Here is an 18742-nt window from a genome sequence, read left to right as displayed (position 1 = left end):
ATAGGGTAGAAAAGGTCCTATGTAGAAGTGGGAGGGCGGAGGGGAGCGCTAGTTTGTGTATTTTAGAATGTAAGTCCATGATGGAGTTGCATACGGAGGTGAATTGGGAGTGGGGTGCTGGAGGGGTCGATGGTGGTTTGGAGAGTGACTTGAGGATGTTAAATAGTTGTGTATGATTTGTGGTAGTTGAGTTCTTTGAGTTAGTGGACACCTTTTGGTGTTGGGGTACAACCCCTGTGTATTTGTTGTGGCAGTGTTTGAGGAGTTCCTTGGTGGTGGGGCTTGGTTGCTTTTGCCAGTCTCTTTATGGCACCTGGCTTACTGTTTGATGCAACGGAGGGAATTGTTGAACCATGGTGTATGGTGGTTTGGATTTCGTTTTTAGGAGTGCATTTTTGTCAATTGTGTGCGATTATGGCATTATTTATTGGACATTTGTATGGCGCCTATACACAAGAGTTCCAGGTGCCATTATATTGGAGTGTGGGGCTAGGGGTTGTTTGAAAGGAAAAGGGCGTGTTATGAGTGGTGCTGAAGCTGGGTTTGTAATGTGGTTGATTTTCATAGTGAAAGGGGATGTGTAGTAAGTTCGGTGTTGTTGTGAGAGAATGAGCATGACAGGGTTTGCTAAGCGGTCACAATACCCACATTCGGTTTTGCATAGATGTGATTTTTGCTCTTAATCAGAAGGTCATGAATGTTGCCAGCGATGTGTGGATTCATGATGGGACACAGGCCGAGTTAGTCAAATCTGCCCCCCAATGCTCCTTTACCTGCCCACCCCCAAAAGCTTCCCCTTGTGTTACCAATACTCCTCTACCCCCCTCTGAGTGCCTTTCTCCTGTGCCAGGAACACTCCTGCAACTTGTGGTCCGAACCCTCCCACTAGTCCACTACTTCTCCACTACTTCTCCTGGAAATATTTTCTGAAAGTGGATTATACGATGTGGGTGGGGTAGGCAGTTTATTGGGGCCTTGCTGGGACGGGAGAGACAAATGAGGGTTCTGTTCAGTAGGGGGTTGCTGTCTGGATGGGAACCCCCTGTGTTAAAATCGCTTTGGTAGATGTTGGTGCAGGGGGAGCTGTGGTTAAGTCAGAAGTTGACATTGGGCATCTAGGGACATTAAACACTGTGGATGATTGTGGGTTTGATGGTGGGGAGCCACTGAGGGGGCCTCAAAGGAAGTATATGGTTGTTGTGTGGGGGTTGCCAAATGTGAATAACTCTTTGTAAAAGATGGCAGTGCCACCACCTGTTTTGTGTGTGCGGTTTCTGTGGTAGACTAGAGAGTGAGGGAGCATGTCAAGGATGATGGGTGTGTGGTGGTGTTTCAGGCATGTCGCTGAGAAAGAGCATGTGCTACGTGTTTGCGTGTGGATGCAGAGTGTCAGTTGAGGATGCTGGTGTACGTAAATAATTATTTCAGTGTATTCTGTGCTGAAATGCGATGTGCATGTTTGTTGGCATGTACTTGCTTTGTGTCACGTTTGGTTGCACTTGGGGGGGCTAACAGTGGGCCACTAATTGGCAGAAAGCTATCGGAAACCTCCGACCTTACAATGGCAACCTAACCAGGAGCAGCATGTTTATTTTGTAATCCCAATGTTATCTCCTAGATCTGGAAGTAGTCCTTTGTAACAAACTGATTAGAACGTTCTTGTCCTTGGGCATGAACTGAATATTAAAGCTAGAAAATCTGAATCCAAGCGAAGAGCAAATGTGGTTATGAACATGTTGAATCAGCGAGGACTATATCCCCATTTTGGGGAAAATAGTCTATTCTTCAACTCTGATATACAGATTATCACATGCATGCCCGAAACAGTAATAATTTGAAATTATTCAGATCTTTGAAAATCTGCTCAAGTTTGCTTCACCCCATCAGGCTAACCTTGGGAAGCACCTAAAATGGTTCAGTAAAGATTAAAGATTGCTAGGAAGCGAATAAGAACTTGCTTGTAGCATAAAACAAGACACGCTGGTCCTGGGGGAGAGGGTGAACACCCTATAGACAGCTGATTTCTTTAAAAAGAAAGTGATTGCGAAGGCCAAACTCGATGCAAAGGAGCGAGTGTTAGAAGGCCTAAGCAAAGGTATCCACGGAAAAAACATTCCTGTGGGTTTTGGTCATTTGTAACCGATGCTTGCAGAGAATTGAACACTCAAAAGGGCCTCGGTGCAAACATCCATGAGCGGGGCATATGGGTAAAGCATTTTTCTGCCACATATGGCACTCGCCCTGATCCTGCCAATATAGGCTATAGGCATTGGCAGACTACAAATGAATGGGAGGGCATAGCTAGTTTTCAGTACAACAGAAATAAATTGTCAGGCACTGGTTCGTTGATGGCAAAGGTCCTGGCACATATCCTTGTCCAGTAGATATCTAGAAACAAGACAAGCCCATTTTGGATGCCCGGATCCCTTGCCATTCTCTGTTCTTTACAGGAGCACCTTTGTAATTCCTTCTACATGACTTCACGAGTCTATACCCTCTCCTGAGAATTGTCATTGTTAAAATAACCTGTTCAATGGAATTTCTTCTACGCAGGAGGGTCTACAACCACATTTTAGCTCGCTCTCTAAGGCACAGGGAGCCCTTCTACACGATGTCCACTGTAAGTATTGAAACATTTTTTTAAAGGGACACAGGCAATACAACCTGTTGCTCAATCTCTGGTGGATGCTGCAGCAAACCTTTTTTGACAATTTTGTACAAGAAGCTCTTGGATTGGTCCCATACTTTCTTTCCTCTCCCTGACAGATTTCATAAGGGTGCAGGGATGCCAGAGCAGTTGTAAAATCTGTTACTACTGACCAGTAGCATTTACTCTGGATATGGGACCCAATACATTTTTATTTTATTTTTTTAAAACTTTGTAGTAACAGAATTTCTTTGATCACTGGTTCAGCAGAAGGGCATCTCTCCTCCCCTATCAGAAGTGCAAAGTCCTCCATACTGACCTGAAAATAAGCATCGGGCGGTTGTGTGTATTAACAGCACCATTTGGTGTCGGGCAGGGGTGTGCACTTTTTTCTTCCCCCTTTCACCCTCCCCACCCGGTGTGACCTCTTTTAATGACCTTTGGCACGAGCTGGAAAACATCACTCTCCATCCGTTTGTTCCTGATACTGCTTCATCCAGATGTTCCTGTGTGGCTGAAGTGCACACGCAGGGCATTACAATATGTTTGGAAATGTATGGACCAATTGGACCTATCCACTAATATTTCCCAAAGTAATGGCAGTCGGTCTTAAGATAACATCTTCAGAATTGGTCACCTGCAAGTGGCAGAAGCTAGGTTGCATAAAAATCTATGCAGGTATAGGTATTTAGTTTACTAAATCACATTGGCTGACCATCGTGGTTTCACAACCCGAACCTAATGGGCCCAAATAGTCCCTCCTGAAGGGATATTATTTTGGCTGTTTGAACTCTTAGAGAGGACTGTGAGCAGTGCAAACCAATGGTTCGAGCTTGCATTGCTATCGAATTACCCTCTCTTGCAGATTCTTACCTATACTGGATAGGATCTGTAGTCTCATTCACTTATTAAGAAATTCAGGTTTTGGATGGTCCCACCTAAGGCCCTTAGCACTAAGTGGAATTATGCCCCCATCCATTGATGATAAAAGCATAGGACGGTCTAGTACAATTGAAGACTGTTTTCCTGAATGTAAATCTGTACAGAGCCAGACTTTTACCAATACTACACAGGATGCACTGTAGGTAATGCAGCCCTGCGCTGCTGGATTTGTGTGTTGGTCTGTGGAAAAATGTTTAACCAAATGCTTTTAAAATGAGGGCAATGTCTGAAATCCTATAAATTGATAGTGACAGTTTTTTCCCTTTATCTTTCTTACTGATTCTGCTGATTAATCTATTTGACTGAGCACACCTCTATCTTCCCGTGAGCCCCTACCCCTGACCTTAGGGGTTGGTGACGGGCGGCTTATCTATGAAAAAATAGAATAAGAAAAGCCAGAGTAGTCTATTTTGGGCAAGCTACAGGTGTTAGTTTCCGTGTCTTGGTTCACACAATAATTCACTCGTTCATAAGAACTCTGGGTCCATTTTATACACCTCCGCCTAATAACCAGGCCATTGGTGAACAGTAAACTACATGCAAGTGTCTCAGGGTCAACCTTCCAAATGTATTTTCCCTGGATCATACCACACTATTCATTCTTAAAAGGTGTGCCATCCAACGTGTATTCGCTACAGGGCACCATGTCTATGAAGACATAGTAAGATCAGAGAGGTCCCATTCTCTCATAACAAGTCTGGTTTGTGTTATTTGCAAACATATTCCAATCCTTTTGTAGATATTGGGTGTCTTGGTACATATAATTAAGTTTTGATTGAGTTCATTCTGTGTAACATATGAATAATGTGTAGTTACGTGTGTCACTTTTGGTTGGTATGAGATGTATGTTCGACCCTACAGTATTTAAAAACTTGGTTCCCCTGAGTTGTTCTGAATATATTTTACTGCCATTTTTCTTTTATTATTGTCAATAATGTTCTGTCTTATTATGTATTGCTTTGATGAAATCTTCTATCTTTCCGAAATAAAGTTAACGTTTAAACAACAAGCTGAAGTGATAATTAGGCGCATTAAGTGGACAAATGCATGCCTGCTTTGTTTTGCTCCATCCATGGGTAGTATGCCCATGCATATCCACGACTCTCCGACTCTCGAGCAAAAATAAATGGGCATGGCATCTTATGGTGCAGGCATATGGATCTTCAGACAATAGACCTCCTTGAAAGTAATTTTCTTGGGTGAGGGCCTTTTAGGATTCTCTGAACACCCACCATCCGGGCATATTCAGAGGTGGCTCTCCTTTGTGCTGTGGCGCTTGGTTGAGTCCCCATACCAGCCTGGTGAGGGATCTTCTCAGGATCTATTGTAGAGTGATATTGTTGGGAGTATCGATTGGTTAAGCTATAGTGAAAAACTATTCACTGAAGTAGGTTTGAGATCATGGTTTAGAAACCCGGAAAGGCGGGGCCGAAGCTATACACATTAAAGCGCTTTTCCACAGTAAATGAAATTCTGATAGAGAAACCTTGGGACTAAAGGATTGAATGGGGAGGAGCTGCTACCGTCCATAAGCCACCCTGGGTGTGGAGCCCTTTCTTCTTTGGGTCAAAAGCACTCTTAACCCGATGTAACCTATTATCTCTCTTGCTGCCATGTAAGACCCACAGAGGAAGAGCTTTGCGCTTGTAACTCCACTATGATAGAAACTTAATTGCACGTTTTATTTTCAATTTTCTTTTAAGTAAATCTAGCACGATTTGCTGAAATGAATTCGCTCCCTCATTCAAGCAAGTATTTTTACTTCATTAACTTATACTTTTATTGTTGCTGAATGAACCGTTTGTCCTGCAGTTGAAAGATGTTTAATTGGTGCACTAAAAAGATCAAACTTTGTATGAAAATCGATGTGAAATATGTTAAACTTTTAATGTTTATTTGGTACTGTAATGCTGCTCTCCAACATAAAGATTACATTTGAATGCAAGCTCTGCTGGTGCAGATCTGGAGGATGAGGAATGACTATCAAATTAAACCTCCTAAAGGAAATGACTGACACGATATGGGCATAGTCGATCAGGGCAGGAAGTGTATGCATTAGTTCCTGGTTTATTTTGGTTTGCATTTTCTTCAGTTTCTGTCCTCTGATGTTGATAAAAAAACAGCCTGCTTTGTCTGGTGCCAGGACCCATGAACGCGTGTTGATCCTTTCCTGTCAAATAAGTTCCCTGCTCCCTTATTAGCAGACTTTGTTACCATGCATAGATCAATGTTGCAGCTGATGTTTTAATTATTTCATTTTTGTATTTTTTGGTTTTAGCTGTCTCGTTGGTAATAATGTTTTACAAATTAGCCTTTGAGATGAATTACCCTCCACGTAGGTTTTGTGCACTATACTCCTCTTCACCTGTAGTATGGGTGAATGAAGTTTGGCCACTTTTTTTATTTTTTATTTGTGGGTCTAATGCCTTTTACAGATGTTTACCAAGTGTTGTATGTTTTTTTTGGGGGCAGGGCGGGGAGGGGGGGGTCTCCTTCTCATCTTATTGCAAAGGGAATTGAGCTACATATGTTTCTATAGAGATGTCACTGTTCAGAAAATGATGACTTTTGAGATGTTTGTGGACACAGCGGTATTCAAGACACAGCGTTTGACTTATGTTTCTTTTTCAGTTTCAGAGTTGAGGAAGCTATTTGAACCTAAAAAGAAAGTCAGTTTGGAAATGAAAAGGTAAAATAATTCATGCATTTCTTTTATTATATGTCAAATTTATGATTCAATGTGACACCTTCAATGATTAATGGTTTTTGCACCCCGACAGTGCACGTGAAGCCAACCAATTCTCTTACATAGATTTGTTTTCCTCTTTGGCCTTATGATCTAGAAACAGTTTGGCTCCTCACCCATCAGGATACATTATCTGTTTATAGGTGTGAAGATTTTAAAGTTGCCCCAGCCCACTTCCTGTTCAGCTAAAGCTTGTGAGCTGTCCACATGTTAATCCTTTAGCTCTTCTCAGTCTTTTTTTTTTACTATGCAAGAGTAAAACTATAATCTTTGCCAAATTGTGTTTTTATTAACTACGCCCTAATCTGGCCATGTGAAACTCGTACCCTTCTCGACCCCCATTACCCTTCCTCCATTCCAATTTTCTTCTCCCTTTGTCCCATCTGCTACGCAACTCCTCCATTCTACTTTTTCCCCACTCCCTGCCCCTTTGTCTATATATCTGGATACAGAAATTGCTTAATTAGACTATGGACAAAACTATTGGCTTTTGACAATCAATGCTAGCCTTTCTATAGTACTTTGTAAAATGTCCAGGGTCAATTGACCAAGAATAATTTGTGCAAATTATGTTCTGCGTGTTCTAGAATAATATTTGTCAAAACCGAATATATGCAATCCTGCTGGAGTGGTCAACTGTAAAATAAAAAGGATCCAAACATCAAATGAGCCTTTAGACGTAAATGGGAGGGAAACAACATGGCTAAAATTAATATAATCTAAAATGCTTTCACCAGCTGCTAGGCGATCTTTCAAGTAATTCTTATTTCTATGAAACCAATGCTGATAAAATGTTTTCCTTAATTTTGCCCTTCCGTTCTTTTTCCACTGACTCACCCATGCTGGCTTATTCTGGGAAGAGTTGAATGGTAGTTATGAGGAGCTGGACTAACTGGCCTGAAAACGTGGACTCTTTACGACTATTCTGATGATTCTCAAATTGCTGAGGATGGAGGTGTAGTGGGGGTTTATGGTGGAATGGGTGCCGCTCTGAGTGAGCAAATTCCCAGTGAGATCTGTCCTGTTTGGTGGTCCTCGTTGACGCCTCTCCCTCTCTGCCTCCAAATCACTGGCATGCTCATGCTTCTTTCCTTTCCTTCTTTGGCTGGAGCCTCCCTCTGGAACAGCCTCCCTGCATCCCTGAAACTTGAGGAGACCGATCTCCGGTTCCGGAAGCACCTCAAGACCTTCCTCTTTGCTTCTGGTTTCTCTCATCCTCTTCCCCTGCTGAACTCCTGGCTGAAACTGCACTGGTCACCTGGCTAGCCTCTGATCTCAGGCCCAGGTCCCCTCCGGTGCCAGCTGCACACCTGCACTGCCTCCCGGGCAACCCCTGCACTTGGGGGCTGTTTCTGTATCCCTACACTGCCCACCAGCTCTTGACACTTGATGTCTGCACTTACCCCTACACTTGCCACAAGCTGGCTGCACTTTTTACCTATTTTTATTTATTTTATTTATTACTGTTGATCCTTTGTACTGCACTGCCCCCTCGCCCTCGCCCTTGCCTCTGCACTTTCCCTTCCCCCCTCGCCTCCCCTGCACTTGCGCGATCTCAATGTCACCTGGCCTAGTAAGATCATTGTCTCTGTTCTTCCCTATGTTCCCCCTCCCTTGCCTCGTCGCGCCTTGAAACATTTGTGTATAGGCGCGTTATAATGCCATACCATATCAATACCAGACACAATCTCTTTTGATTGTACTTCTGCTTCACATATGCGCTTAACATTTGCCCTTTTCCTTTCTCACACAGACCCTCTTCTGGGTACCTACCACCTTGCGGACATCCCAGATGCTAATGTCTGGACAAGTCTATGCACCACAAGACCACTACAGTGGTAAATGGCGCAGTACAAAATTTGATAAACAAAAAATTAACACAGATTCTGCCCCCTCTGGAATGGTGAGAATGTAGTAGCATTCCTTAGCCAGTAATGATGCCCTGGGGAGCATGCGCTGAATCATTAAAATTCCAGGCACAGCCATTTTTGCAAGGTTTTTACCACATTCGCATCCCTCTAGAATGAGGGTTTTGGTTACTCATCACAACCTCATTGCTTGAGATTAGGCAATCTCCTTGACCATTTTAGGGCTGATTTATTTTGGCTAATGTACACAATTCTAAAATCATGGTGAGCCTTGCAATTCGCTTTTGCATTTTTTTGTTTTTAAGGCTTTTGTTTGGGCAAAAGCAACTAAGGTCCTCTTGAAGGGGAAGGTTAAAGCTGCATGGTCATACTAGAATGTGGATGGGTAGTACGTTTCTTATGGGCTGGACAGTCCTTTTCTAATTTGTGTGGTCTCAAGTGCCTTACGACAGACGTGCAAGAGAAACTGTTTCTTCAAAGTGCAAGACTTTGCTTGGGGCAAAGTTCTACATCTATGCACAGGCTTAAAAAATGGCATGATAACCTGTTCTGTGTTTTTTCCACTTTGAGATTCCGCAGCCATCGCTTTTTGCCCACTGTATCATTCACAAAGGAGGAATATCCATTTGCATATCAGGCTTTGTCCCGCCCATAAGGGGAGTCCAGCACCGAAATGCACAGACTAACTATTCTTTGCAGTGGACACATGCTTCTGAAAAGTCTAACAATTCCTCTGAGAGTTTATCATTTTTTTGAGGTAATTGTAAATACTGGTGGACAAAAAGGCTGTTCACTGTATCACAGCTTGGAATGGCTGACTGGTTGAAAAAGCCACCCTCTGTGTAGAATTCAGATTTTTGCTACTGCTTACCTCTAGGATGGGGTACATATCTAAGCCAATTTGGAGCTACTGGAACTTCTGGCCTCACTGTGCCAACATTTCTGCCAATCTGGGATTTTCCACCCACTCAGTCTATGGTTTCATCTGTAGCAGGCCCATACAAGCGGGTCCTGCTGCTCTGTCCTGTTGTAGGTTAGTGCCCCCTCACCCAATCCATTTTATTTTCTTGCCCTTTATTGTACTAGTTTCTTCCCCATCCCGCTCAATTTCCCACCCTGGTCCCTTCGCTGTCGTGCTTCAATCCTCTTTTCCGGCCTTTCCGTGATTGGCTCGCCTGCATGAAAGCCTAGCTTAATCATCGGTTCGGTGACCAGGACTGCGTTTCATCTGCATCAGGCACATGAAAGCGGTTCCTGCTGCTCCGTCCTGGTGTAGGTAAATGCCACTCCACGTCTGCTCCAATACAATAAAAAATAATTTTTGTACCCATCCCACTCTGCTTACTGTGTTTTCCTCCCCTGTTGTCCACCCGCTCTCTTCCCACCTCCCTGTGACTGGCTTGCCTCCATGGAAGCTGTTCTATTAACGGAGGGACCTAAGGCTGCCCTGCCCGGACAGCCATCAGCTAAGGGCCAGAGGCAAAGGGCAGCTTCAACCCCTGTTCGCCCATGAATGCCGGACGGAGCATCCTGCAGTGACAATTAAGGTAAGGTTGGTGCACGCAGTGAGCACAGCCATTACTGTGCTCAATTAAAACCTTGCCACCTCCTCCTTCATTACCACCATAAGACTATAATACTATGTAGATTACCTTCTGCACACTTAGTTCGATCAGATTTATTGGGAGTTATCTGTGTTGCGCTTAGATTGATTGTGGGGGTAGGAAATGTATTGCACCTAGTTGGATTTTGGGGGCAGGAAATGTGCCACAGTTTGCTGGATTGTGGGGGTAGAAAATGAATGTATTGCACTTCGCTGTGTATTGGGTGTTGGAAACGTGTCACACATATATGATGGGTGGACAATGTGTTGCCCTTGGAAGCAATTTAGGGACAGGAAATGCGTTACAATAGACCAAACTGTGAAGATCAGCCATGTCTTACATTAGATAGAATGTTGAAGAACAGCCGTGCGTCACGTTTAATTTGTGAAAGATTAGCCATGAGTCCCTTCTAGATAGGCTTTGGAAATTAGCCATACATCGCATTACCTGCTTAGTCTCGTTCTACTCAGAAGCACACTTTGAAAAATGGGAGTTCTTGCTGCGCAGAGACTGGCCATTGAATAGCCAATGTATTGCACTTAGTGGGAGTAGCTAGTGTGTAGAGCATGGGTGGAGGCGGCCAGGCTATCGCACTAGGAATTATTTGGAGGGTGCCATTGAGTCACAGCAGTGCAGCCAATGTACTAATCACCATCCTCTTGCTCCCTTCCAACATACCTCCCTGGTACTATACAGACCCTATGGGCTAGTCTAATTACACAAAAACAAACACCCAATATAACTAACATTTGCATACGACAAACCATCGCAGACACGACCATAACCGTACCAATACAACAAGCCAGTGCGCACAACCATAAGTACCAGCCAAACTACCCATGAAACGCACAAAACACACGCCCAATTTAACAAATACCGACACACAATCCAGACACTGGACCTTTCCTTTTCGGATACAGCAAACCAGCGCACATGATCAAAACTGCCAACCAAACTACATACACAACACTCACCGAACAAAACAAACATTTGCACACAACAAGCAACCCAAGCATATTGGCATACACTTACGGATGCAAAAAAGCCAGTGCACTCAACTCGTCTACAAGCCAAAGCACACATAACGCTGGTTTCTCTTGGGTCTGGACCTATCCTATCATTGTACCTTCACTACGCCACCTTGGTGACCACCCCAAATGGTAACAATGTAAGGTATAAGACAACATAACATTCTCTGCATTCCAGCCAATCGGACTTCAGAACATTGTGGTCTCTTGGTTGGCTGAAATGTTCCAGCACTTGCTACGTGGCTGACATCTGGTGCACAATTCTAAGCTTTTGTCCCATTGGCACAGTGGAATGAAACTGTAAAGTAATGGTAATTTAATCTGCAACAAAAGGTTGCACGTCAAGTGATTTGTGTCCCTGATCATAAACTGAGTAATTCTGTTGTAATTCAGTGCTCGCAACAATACTCTGATCCTATTTTTTTTTAATTATTTTATGTTGGAGTCTTTTTGAAACTCAAAGTAATGAACTAGATTGTTTTGTTTCCAATTCTCTTGGTAGTAACTGTCTCTTAAAAATGTGTGAAAGTCTCCATTCTGAATAGTCTCTTCCAATCTAGTCTGAATGGCGATCTCATAGCAACAGGACGGCACTAGTTTGTTTCACCTTTGCCCCATGAAGTGCTCCTGTTAACACCCTATGCATGTTCTTGTATAACATTCCAGTAATTATTACTTATCAAGGATAACTTGAATCTCTAAAGTCAAAACCAATCTAAAATTTTAAACCTACACTTCCAATTTGTACTCTACTGGATTGTTATGTTGATTTTAAACCGTGCACGCTACTACCCACGGGCAGTCTCCAGGCACTTGCGTGGCTCTGCAAGAGGAGGTTTTGCGGGAGCTAGTAAGGATAGGATAGGTTCAGAACCAGGAGGAACTGGTGTCTGTGTGTTTTGCATTGTGGCAGTTGGTGCAGGAGACCCTGTGCATTGTAACCATATGGGTGAGACTTAGTGTCTCGGGTGTGTGCTTGTGTTTGTGTGTCGTGTGATGTTGGGCTGGGATGTGGTTGTGTGCACTGGTTACATTGTGTACTTAAGTGATCCTGAGTAGTGGGTGGCTGTTGCTATGATTATTTGTTGTCTTGATGGTTTACACTAAGTGTGCTTTCAGAATCGCAGACAAAGTAGGTGTGAACATTGAATTGATTCTGGTGTGTTTGTGTAGTGTGGCTAGCCCAAAGTCTAGTGTAGTGGTGTTGGTTATGTTGGGGTAGGAAGGGGAAGTGGGTTAATAAGTCGGTCGTTTTGTTGGAATCTCTGGTGTGATTCTTTAGTTGCCGCTTGTTGGATCTACCTACGTACTTGGTTACGGCGCATCAGCCCATCATGCCTACTCTACAGTTTGTGATGATTATTGCTGCCGGTGTCCCTCTGCGGTTGTCATTGTCTGTTGAATAACCATGTTTTTAGTTTCCTGAAGGTGATGTGGTCTTCTGTGGTTTTAATATCGTTTGGGCATGATGTTCCAGAAGTTTGTATTTAGACGTGAGAAAGCTGTTCTGCCGAATTTACTATTTAAAAAAATGTTTTGTCTCAGTTTGTAGGTTGCTGGATCTTAGCTCCTTTCTTGTGGTGGTACCGGCTGACCTGGTCTTGAAGTACTTCAGCTCCTTGTCTTTGCACGGCTTTGTGGGTGATGCAGAGTGTTTTGAATTTAATCAGTTTTTTTACTGGTAAACGGTGTAGGCTTTTCAGTGCTGAAATGATGTGGTCTCTTCTGTTTAGTTTTAATAGAATCCTTGCTGCTGTATTTTTAACCCTTTGGAGTTTCTTAGTGAGTCTTTCTGGCATTCCTAGGTAGAGGCTGTTTGAGTGTGAGAGAAGGAGAGGTAGGAAAGTAATCCTCTTGAGTATTTTTCACAAGGAACTTGGGGTTGGTCACCCTGAGTTACCTAGGGGAAACCAGACGTGGACTCCCTGCTCGCTGTGCTCAGAGGCACAACTTCACCTCACTGAGGCCCAACAAGGCTGAAACACGTGTATGGGGTTGCTGTTGGTACTCTTGCTCAGAGAGGAATTACATAGCATTTTGGTGCTGGACTGGCCATGTGGGCGGGACAGAGACTGATATGTAAATGGATATTTCCCATCTGTTAAAGGTTCAGTGAGCAAAAATCGTGTGCTGCAAATTCTCATCTCAGAACAGGTTATCATGCCATGTTCTTTCTGGAGAGGAGTGCCTGCTACCTTTTTTGAAATCCTCTTGAGTAGTCTTCGAGGAAGAAGCATTTTTTTGGTGATTGCATTAACTTGTGGTTCCAGGGATAGTCCATTGTCAATGAGTGTTCCTAGGTTATCTATGTTGGTAGTCTCCTGGTGCATTCCCATGCCGGCCGGCCAGTACAGTTGGGGGTTGCCTGCGCCGAATTCTGCGGGTGAGAGCATTATTTCAGTTTTTGACGGGTTCAGTTTAAGGTTGTTTGTTGTCATCCAATTGTAGATGTCTGCGAGGCGGTTGTTGAGGCAGTTACTTTGTTCCTGTGTTGTGTTGGTTTTCACAATGAGTTGTCTGCATAGTTGTAGGTGGTTAGTCAGTGTGTTACGGTGGTAGGTAGGTTATTTCGGTTTGATTTATTAGGAATGAGGTAAGTCACTTTAGTGCGAATTTCTGTTTGCCACATTCCATCAGTCTTTGTATTAGTGTTGTGTGGTTGATTTTGTTGAAGGCCACTGATATGTCCAATAATATGAGGGCCTATTGTGCGTTTGTCTGCGTTTATTTTCAAGTTGTTTCGTATTGATAAGAATGCAGATTTAGTGCCTCTCATTGGTCTGAAGCCACCTTGTGACCAGTAGAGTATTCTACGTTTGGACATACTTTAGTAGGATCTTGTACACGTGGTTCTCCAGGATTTTCACTGGGTAGGGCAGGTTTGATGCAGTTTTGTAGTTGCTCGAGTCCTCTGTGCTTTCGGATTATTTTTTTGAGTGGTTTGCTGTATGATGACTTGAAGGCAGACGGTACGATTCTTCTTTTGAGTGATAGGTTAATTATGTACCGGAAGTGTGTTGCTGGGGTTCTGTGGTTGAGGATTCCTTTTGAAGATATCTGGGGGGGGGGGGGGCAGGGGTCCCTTGGGGATCCTGAAAGGTTGATGTCCTTGATCAATGTGACAAAGGTTTCCTCTGTGATTGGTTCTAGGGAGGCGAGTTTTGCTGCAGTCCGTGTTTCGCCCAGTGGCGGTTGTCGTTGGATTAGCCTTGGTTGTGTTGATGGTCTGCTGGATTGTATCCATTTTTGATCTCGGGTGGTTTGGTTGGTGATGTCACAAAGTACTTTTGTCAGGATGATGGAATTCTGGCAGGATGAGTTTTTGTTTTTAATCTCTTTAATGATTTTGACGAGGTCTTTCTGTGGATTGTTTGCAGATGCTGTTCTTGTGGCATAATAGTATTTTCTTTGGTTTGAGAACTATTGATTTATATAGTCTGAGCTGGCTTTGGTATTTTATTGGTTGTATTTCTCATTTATTTTCTATTTTGTAGTTAGTACTTCCTTGTACCATTTTGGTGTGGCTTTGAATGGTTTTGCTGGTGCCAGGTGGTCTAGGGCCTTGGTGATCCAGGTATAAGTGTTATCTGCTGCATCTACAGTTGTTTTGGTGGGTTCTTTTCTGCTTGTAAGGGTCGAGTCTAGTACATTTTGTTAAGGCCTACAGGTCTAGGTTCTTCCAGTTTTTTATTGCTGGCATGGAGTATCTTCTTTCCGGCTGGTAGGTGGGTTTGGACTGTGATGCAGAATGCTGTCAAGTAATGGTTGCTCCATACCATTGTTGTTGGTGTCACAGATGCGCATAGTCCTTCTCTGCAGAAAATTTTGTCGAAGTTGTGTGGAATCCATTTGCCATTTTCGGGTGGTTTGTATAATCCATTTGCCATTTGCTTGAAATGCAAGATTTCAATGAGTGCGCCCAGTGTGTTTGCTGTGGTTTAGTTTTCTTTTTTGAACCCGATGTTGACGGCTCCCAGTATGACTAGGTTGTTGTGGTAGGTTGGCAAAAAGGCAGCGGTGGCAGCTAATTTTGTTGCGAAGTTCGGCTTGTAAGATGGTGGTTGGTAGATCAGGGGGAAAACAATGATGGTTTTGTGTTGCGTTTGGTCTTTAAAGAGGGATTCACATTCTTCTAAGTAAGTTGGGGTGAGTTGAGATGCTCAGGTGTGTTTGTGTATGATTGCAATTCCGCCTCCTTTTTGTTTTTCCGTGTTGGCGTGTATTAATTTAAAGCTGTCCATTGTGACTTCCTTCGCAATGGCTTTGTAGTTGTCTGATGACCAGGTTTCTGTAAGAAAGCGTCTGTGCCTCCTTTGCTTCGAAGGTACTGGATTTCTATTGAGTGTTGTGCCATGGAAATGACATTGAGAAGGCTGCAGTGTAGTTGGTTTGATTTTCCTTTTGGGTTATTTGTGTTGTCGGTTGGGTTACTGTTGCTGGTGGTTCTCTCCTGTTTGTGCCTATTGGAAGGGGGACTTCTTTGGTGGTCGGTCTGTTCATCGAGTAAGCTGATTAGGTTGATGGCAGCATTGATTGATTTTGGTTCATTTCGGCTTGTGAGTTGTGTTGGTGCCTGTCCTTTGTTCCAGTCTTTGGTGATATAGGGCAAGTAGAGGGTAATGGATCCCGTTTTATCTCTAATTGTAGTTAGAATATTGTCCATGGTGTAGTCTGGGTTGGGGTGCTTTAAGAATTGTTGTTGTTTGCCGTCAAGGTGGGGGTCTGTATTTGTTTTGCTTATTGCCTGAGGGTTTGTCAGTGGTCTGTCTTTATTTACCAATCAGTCGTATGTGGAGTGGTAGGAAGCAATATATAGTCTGTCTGCTCTGTTCTTTGTTCGTCCTCGTGCCGTCTGGCCTCTTGTTCACCCAGCTCTTCGGAGTTGTGGGATGCTTGTTGACCACCTTCCCGCGTGGCTGAGGGTTCCTCATTATTTCTGTTGTCCATTCTAGCTTCTTTGTCTTTGTGGCGAGGCATGGTGGTTGAGTTGGATTCCTTTTGAGTAGCATCCTCCTTGGATTGGTATGTTTTCTGGTCCTTGGCGTTCAGTTTCCGCTGTCTGTTAGATTGTTGCTTGTGGTTGGTGAAGTTGTTAAACCAGGGGTTGTAAACCAACATGGTTTGGTCGTTTACTGGTATTTCCTTGGTGATTGCAATGTGGTTTTTGGTGTTTATCCTGCTGGTGGGTGGGGAGAGGTCCTTTGATTGGTGTTGTACTGTCAACGTCTTGTTCTGAGAATTCAGAGTTGGGTATTCGCCTGGTGTAGTTTCTGCTAATTTAGGTTTGGGTTTTTGTGTAGGTTCAGGTGAGTAGCTGTTGACCTCCGGATGGGCTTGCTAGGGCGGCAGGTGTTGGGGTTAGCTATGGGGTGTGGTCTGTTGGGGGGGCTATCAAAAGATACGCTTTGGCTGAGAAAGAGGACTGGCTGTGTGAATAGTTAACCATTGAAGTGGTAGAGACATAGTGGTTCGAGTGCAGCGGAAGGACGATGACCCCTAGGGGTTGGACAGCCGAGCTAATGGGTAGCCTGTGGGATGGGAACACGGTCGAGCAGTGGGGGATGTTGGAACGCCCAAGTTTGCTAGGTGGGGAGAGCTAGGGTACGAGGAACCCATAGTGGGGTGGAAATATCTGGGCTGCGAACAGGGTTATCGCTCAAAGGGATATGGGGGAAGCCCAATCTGGGAGCAGAGAAGCAGCACTTGGCTTGGGGTTCCTGGTAAGTGGGAGAAAAGCCTAGATTGAGGACAAAACAATAAGTGACTACACCTAGATTTGGGATATCTGGCAAGTGGGAGAAAGGGCTAGATTGTTAAGGGCCAGTGTTCTGGCCTTGTCATGTGGGGTAGGGAGCACTCAACTTGGGAGGGAGGCCTACCAGGGTTACACCAGAGCCAATCCTACCCTAGAAGCGCAGTGTGGAAGTTGAGGCGGGAGTCCCAGCCTTGAGTGTATTTGCCTGACAAGAGTGCCACTGTATTACCCCGTACCTGCAAAGCACCATTCTGGCCAGTGACTATTTGTCTCATTGGATCTAATATGTCAGCAGCCTTGACTATGGTAGAGCTAGAGAGAAAGATAGCCAAGGAAGCAAGAGGCAGAGAGGCCAACGCAGCATATTGTCTGTAGCATGCTGCTATGCAACCTGCCTCAGCTGGAATAACAGCGTGGCTTAGAAACGCTGATTTATCCACCCAGGAAGAACGACCCACCTTCCCCTCGACCTTCAAGACTGGACAAATCCTGCTGCTTCTTAGGAAACAAACACTGGACCATGACTATCTCATCAACTACCACCCCATTACCCATCTTCCCTTTCTAGGTAAGACCCTTGAGAAAGCAGTAGCCACACAACTTTTCCATCACATCCAAGCCAATGACCTCCTTTAGTTCTACCAATCTGGCTTCAGTCCCAGATGCAGCACAGTAATGGCCACCCTCAGGGTGATCGATGCCCATAAAATCCTTGATATTGGCCATCCTTGCCTCCTAGTTCTCTTTGACATCACATCATTATTTGACACAGTAGACCACCAGACACTCGCCAACAATCTGCAATGCTGCATGGGGATTGGAAAAATCGTCCTCATTGGGTTCAAATCCTAACTTGCAAACCACCAACAGTGTGTACAATAGATTCTTCCAGATCACCAACTGTACCCTTTTGAGTTGAAGTTTAAGTGGTGCATGTGTGCTTATGGGCTCAAAGGGTGAGGGAAGTGCCCTGAGAAAGTCGAGATGTTCTGGTAGAGGTTGAATGTGGAGGCCAAGATTATGGGGTGTCCTTCTAGTGTGTCCCAGAGTCGTTTTTGAAAGAGGTGTCTTGCTTGGTTTGGGTTACCTCTGGTGGTGGAGCATTATTATTCTGGCTGCCGGGGTCTCAATACGAGAGCTGGGGGATGTTGAGGAAAGCCTACTAGGTGAGGAATGCCATGTAGTGTTGCCTTTTGTGGGTTGCTTGATGTCCATTGTTAAGAGGTTTGAGTAGCCGATCTTAAGTTTTCCTGGTGTCATGACTCTGTGGCAGGTTGAGATCTGAGGAAGAAATTGGTTGTGGCGTTGACAGATGCTGTTATGATGGTCTGATTTCGTTGAAAGTAGATGTAAGGTAGCTGTCTGAGCAGTAAGTGGAAAGTGAGGAGATCTGTGGATGCAGGTGTGGTGTGCACATCGGTAGTGCATGACCAGGTGGTCTTGCATGACTAGGTGATCTTGTGGATAACAGCTTGTCCTTCACCAGTCTTTTTTTTGCAGACCTTGTGTTGGATATTCTAGCCTGTTGTGGTGATGACATTCGGTATCTGTGTGAATGTGGGGCCGTGCCAGCTCTCTTTGATAGTGTCTAGATTGAAAGGTGAGATCAGCAAATATATGCTGCATGTAGTACTGTGGAATGTGTATTGATGAGCTTAAAATTGCATGTGTGTTTTGAAGGTGAGCTGAGGGTTAGTCGTTGGATGTTGATTATTTATGGGTCGTAGGTGTCCTAGGGCAAGGTGGTAATGTGATTGTGTGTGCGTGACATAAAAAAAATAACTCTTTACTTTAGTAAGTTGCTACAGCCGAGAACTAGCTTCATTCACTTATTAGATCTTTTCTGCTGCTTCCACCACCCACCTTCCTAAGAATTTCTACTTCTAAGTCTAAAACAAAAAAAAACAAAAAAAAAGGGTAGCCAATATGCCTGATAACGTTAATAAGGAGCATTGTCAAGACATATGTTGCATACCTTTGCAAAGGATGTAAGGCACTCTTGGAATTGGTACTGCAGATAGGTTTTAGAAGTAGGAGTATTTTACTCCCTATTTTTTTTAATTGGGATTACAATTATTTTATAGGGAGTAAAAATGTAAGTCCAATTCCCAATTAGAGTATTTTTTATAAACGAGTACATATGTTTAAACAG

At 43.9% G+C, this 18742-nt stretch overlaps 1 protein-coding gene across 5 annotated transcripts in view; it reads left to right on the top strand.

Annotated features, from left to right (window-relative positions):
• The window catches only part of SVIL (supervillin), a 950451-nt gene that overhangs the window by 214543 nt on the left and 717166 nt on the right, over positions 1–18742 (top strand). For all 5 annotated transcript variants that reach the window (XM_069648084.1, XM_069648081.1, XM_069648082.1 and 2 more), the window contains one exon: positions 6221–6278. In XM_069648084.1, coding sequence (XP_069504185.1) covers positions 6271–6278 — 8 coding nt within the window. In that variant the 5' untranslated portion in view covers positions 6221–6270. The remainder of the gene's footprint in view (positions 1–6220; positions 6279–18742) is intronic.

This window comes from Ambystoma mexicanum, chromosome 2q (assembly GCF_040938575.1).
Source record: "Ambystoma mexicanum isolate Mex_15411 chromosome 2q, UKY_AmexF1_1, whole genome shotgun sequence".
Classification (NCBI taxonomy): domain Eukaryota; kingdom Metazoa; phylum Chordata; class Amphibia; order Caudata; family Ambystomatidae; genus Ambystoma; species Ambystoma mexicanum.
Note: the sequence above shows the minus strand (reverse complement) of the source record. Positions and strands in the feature narration are given on the sequence as shown.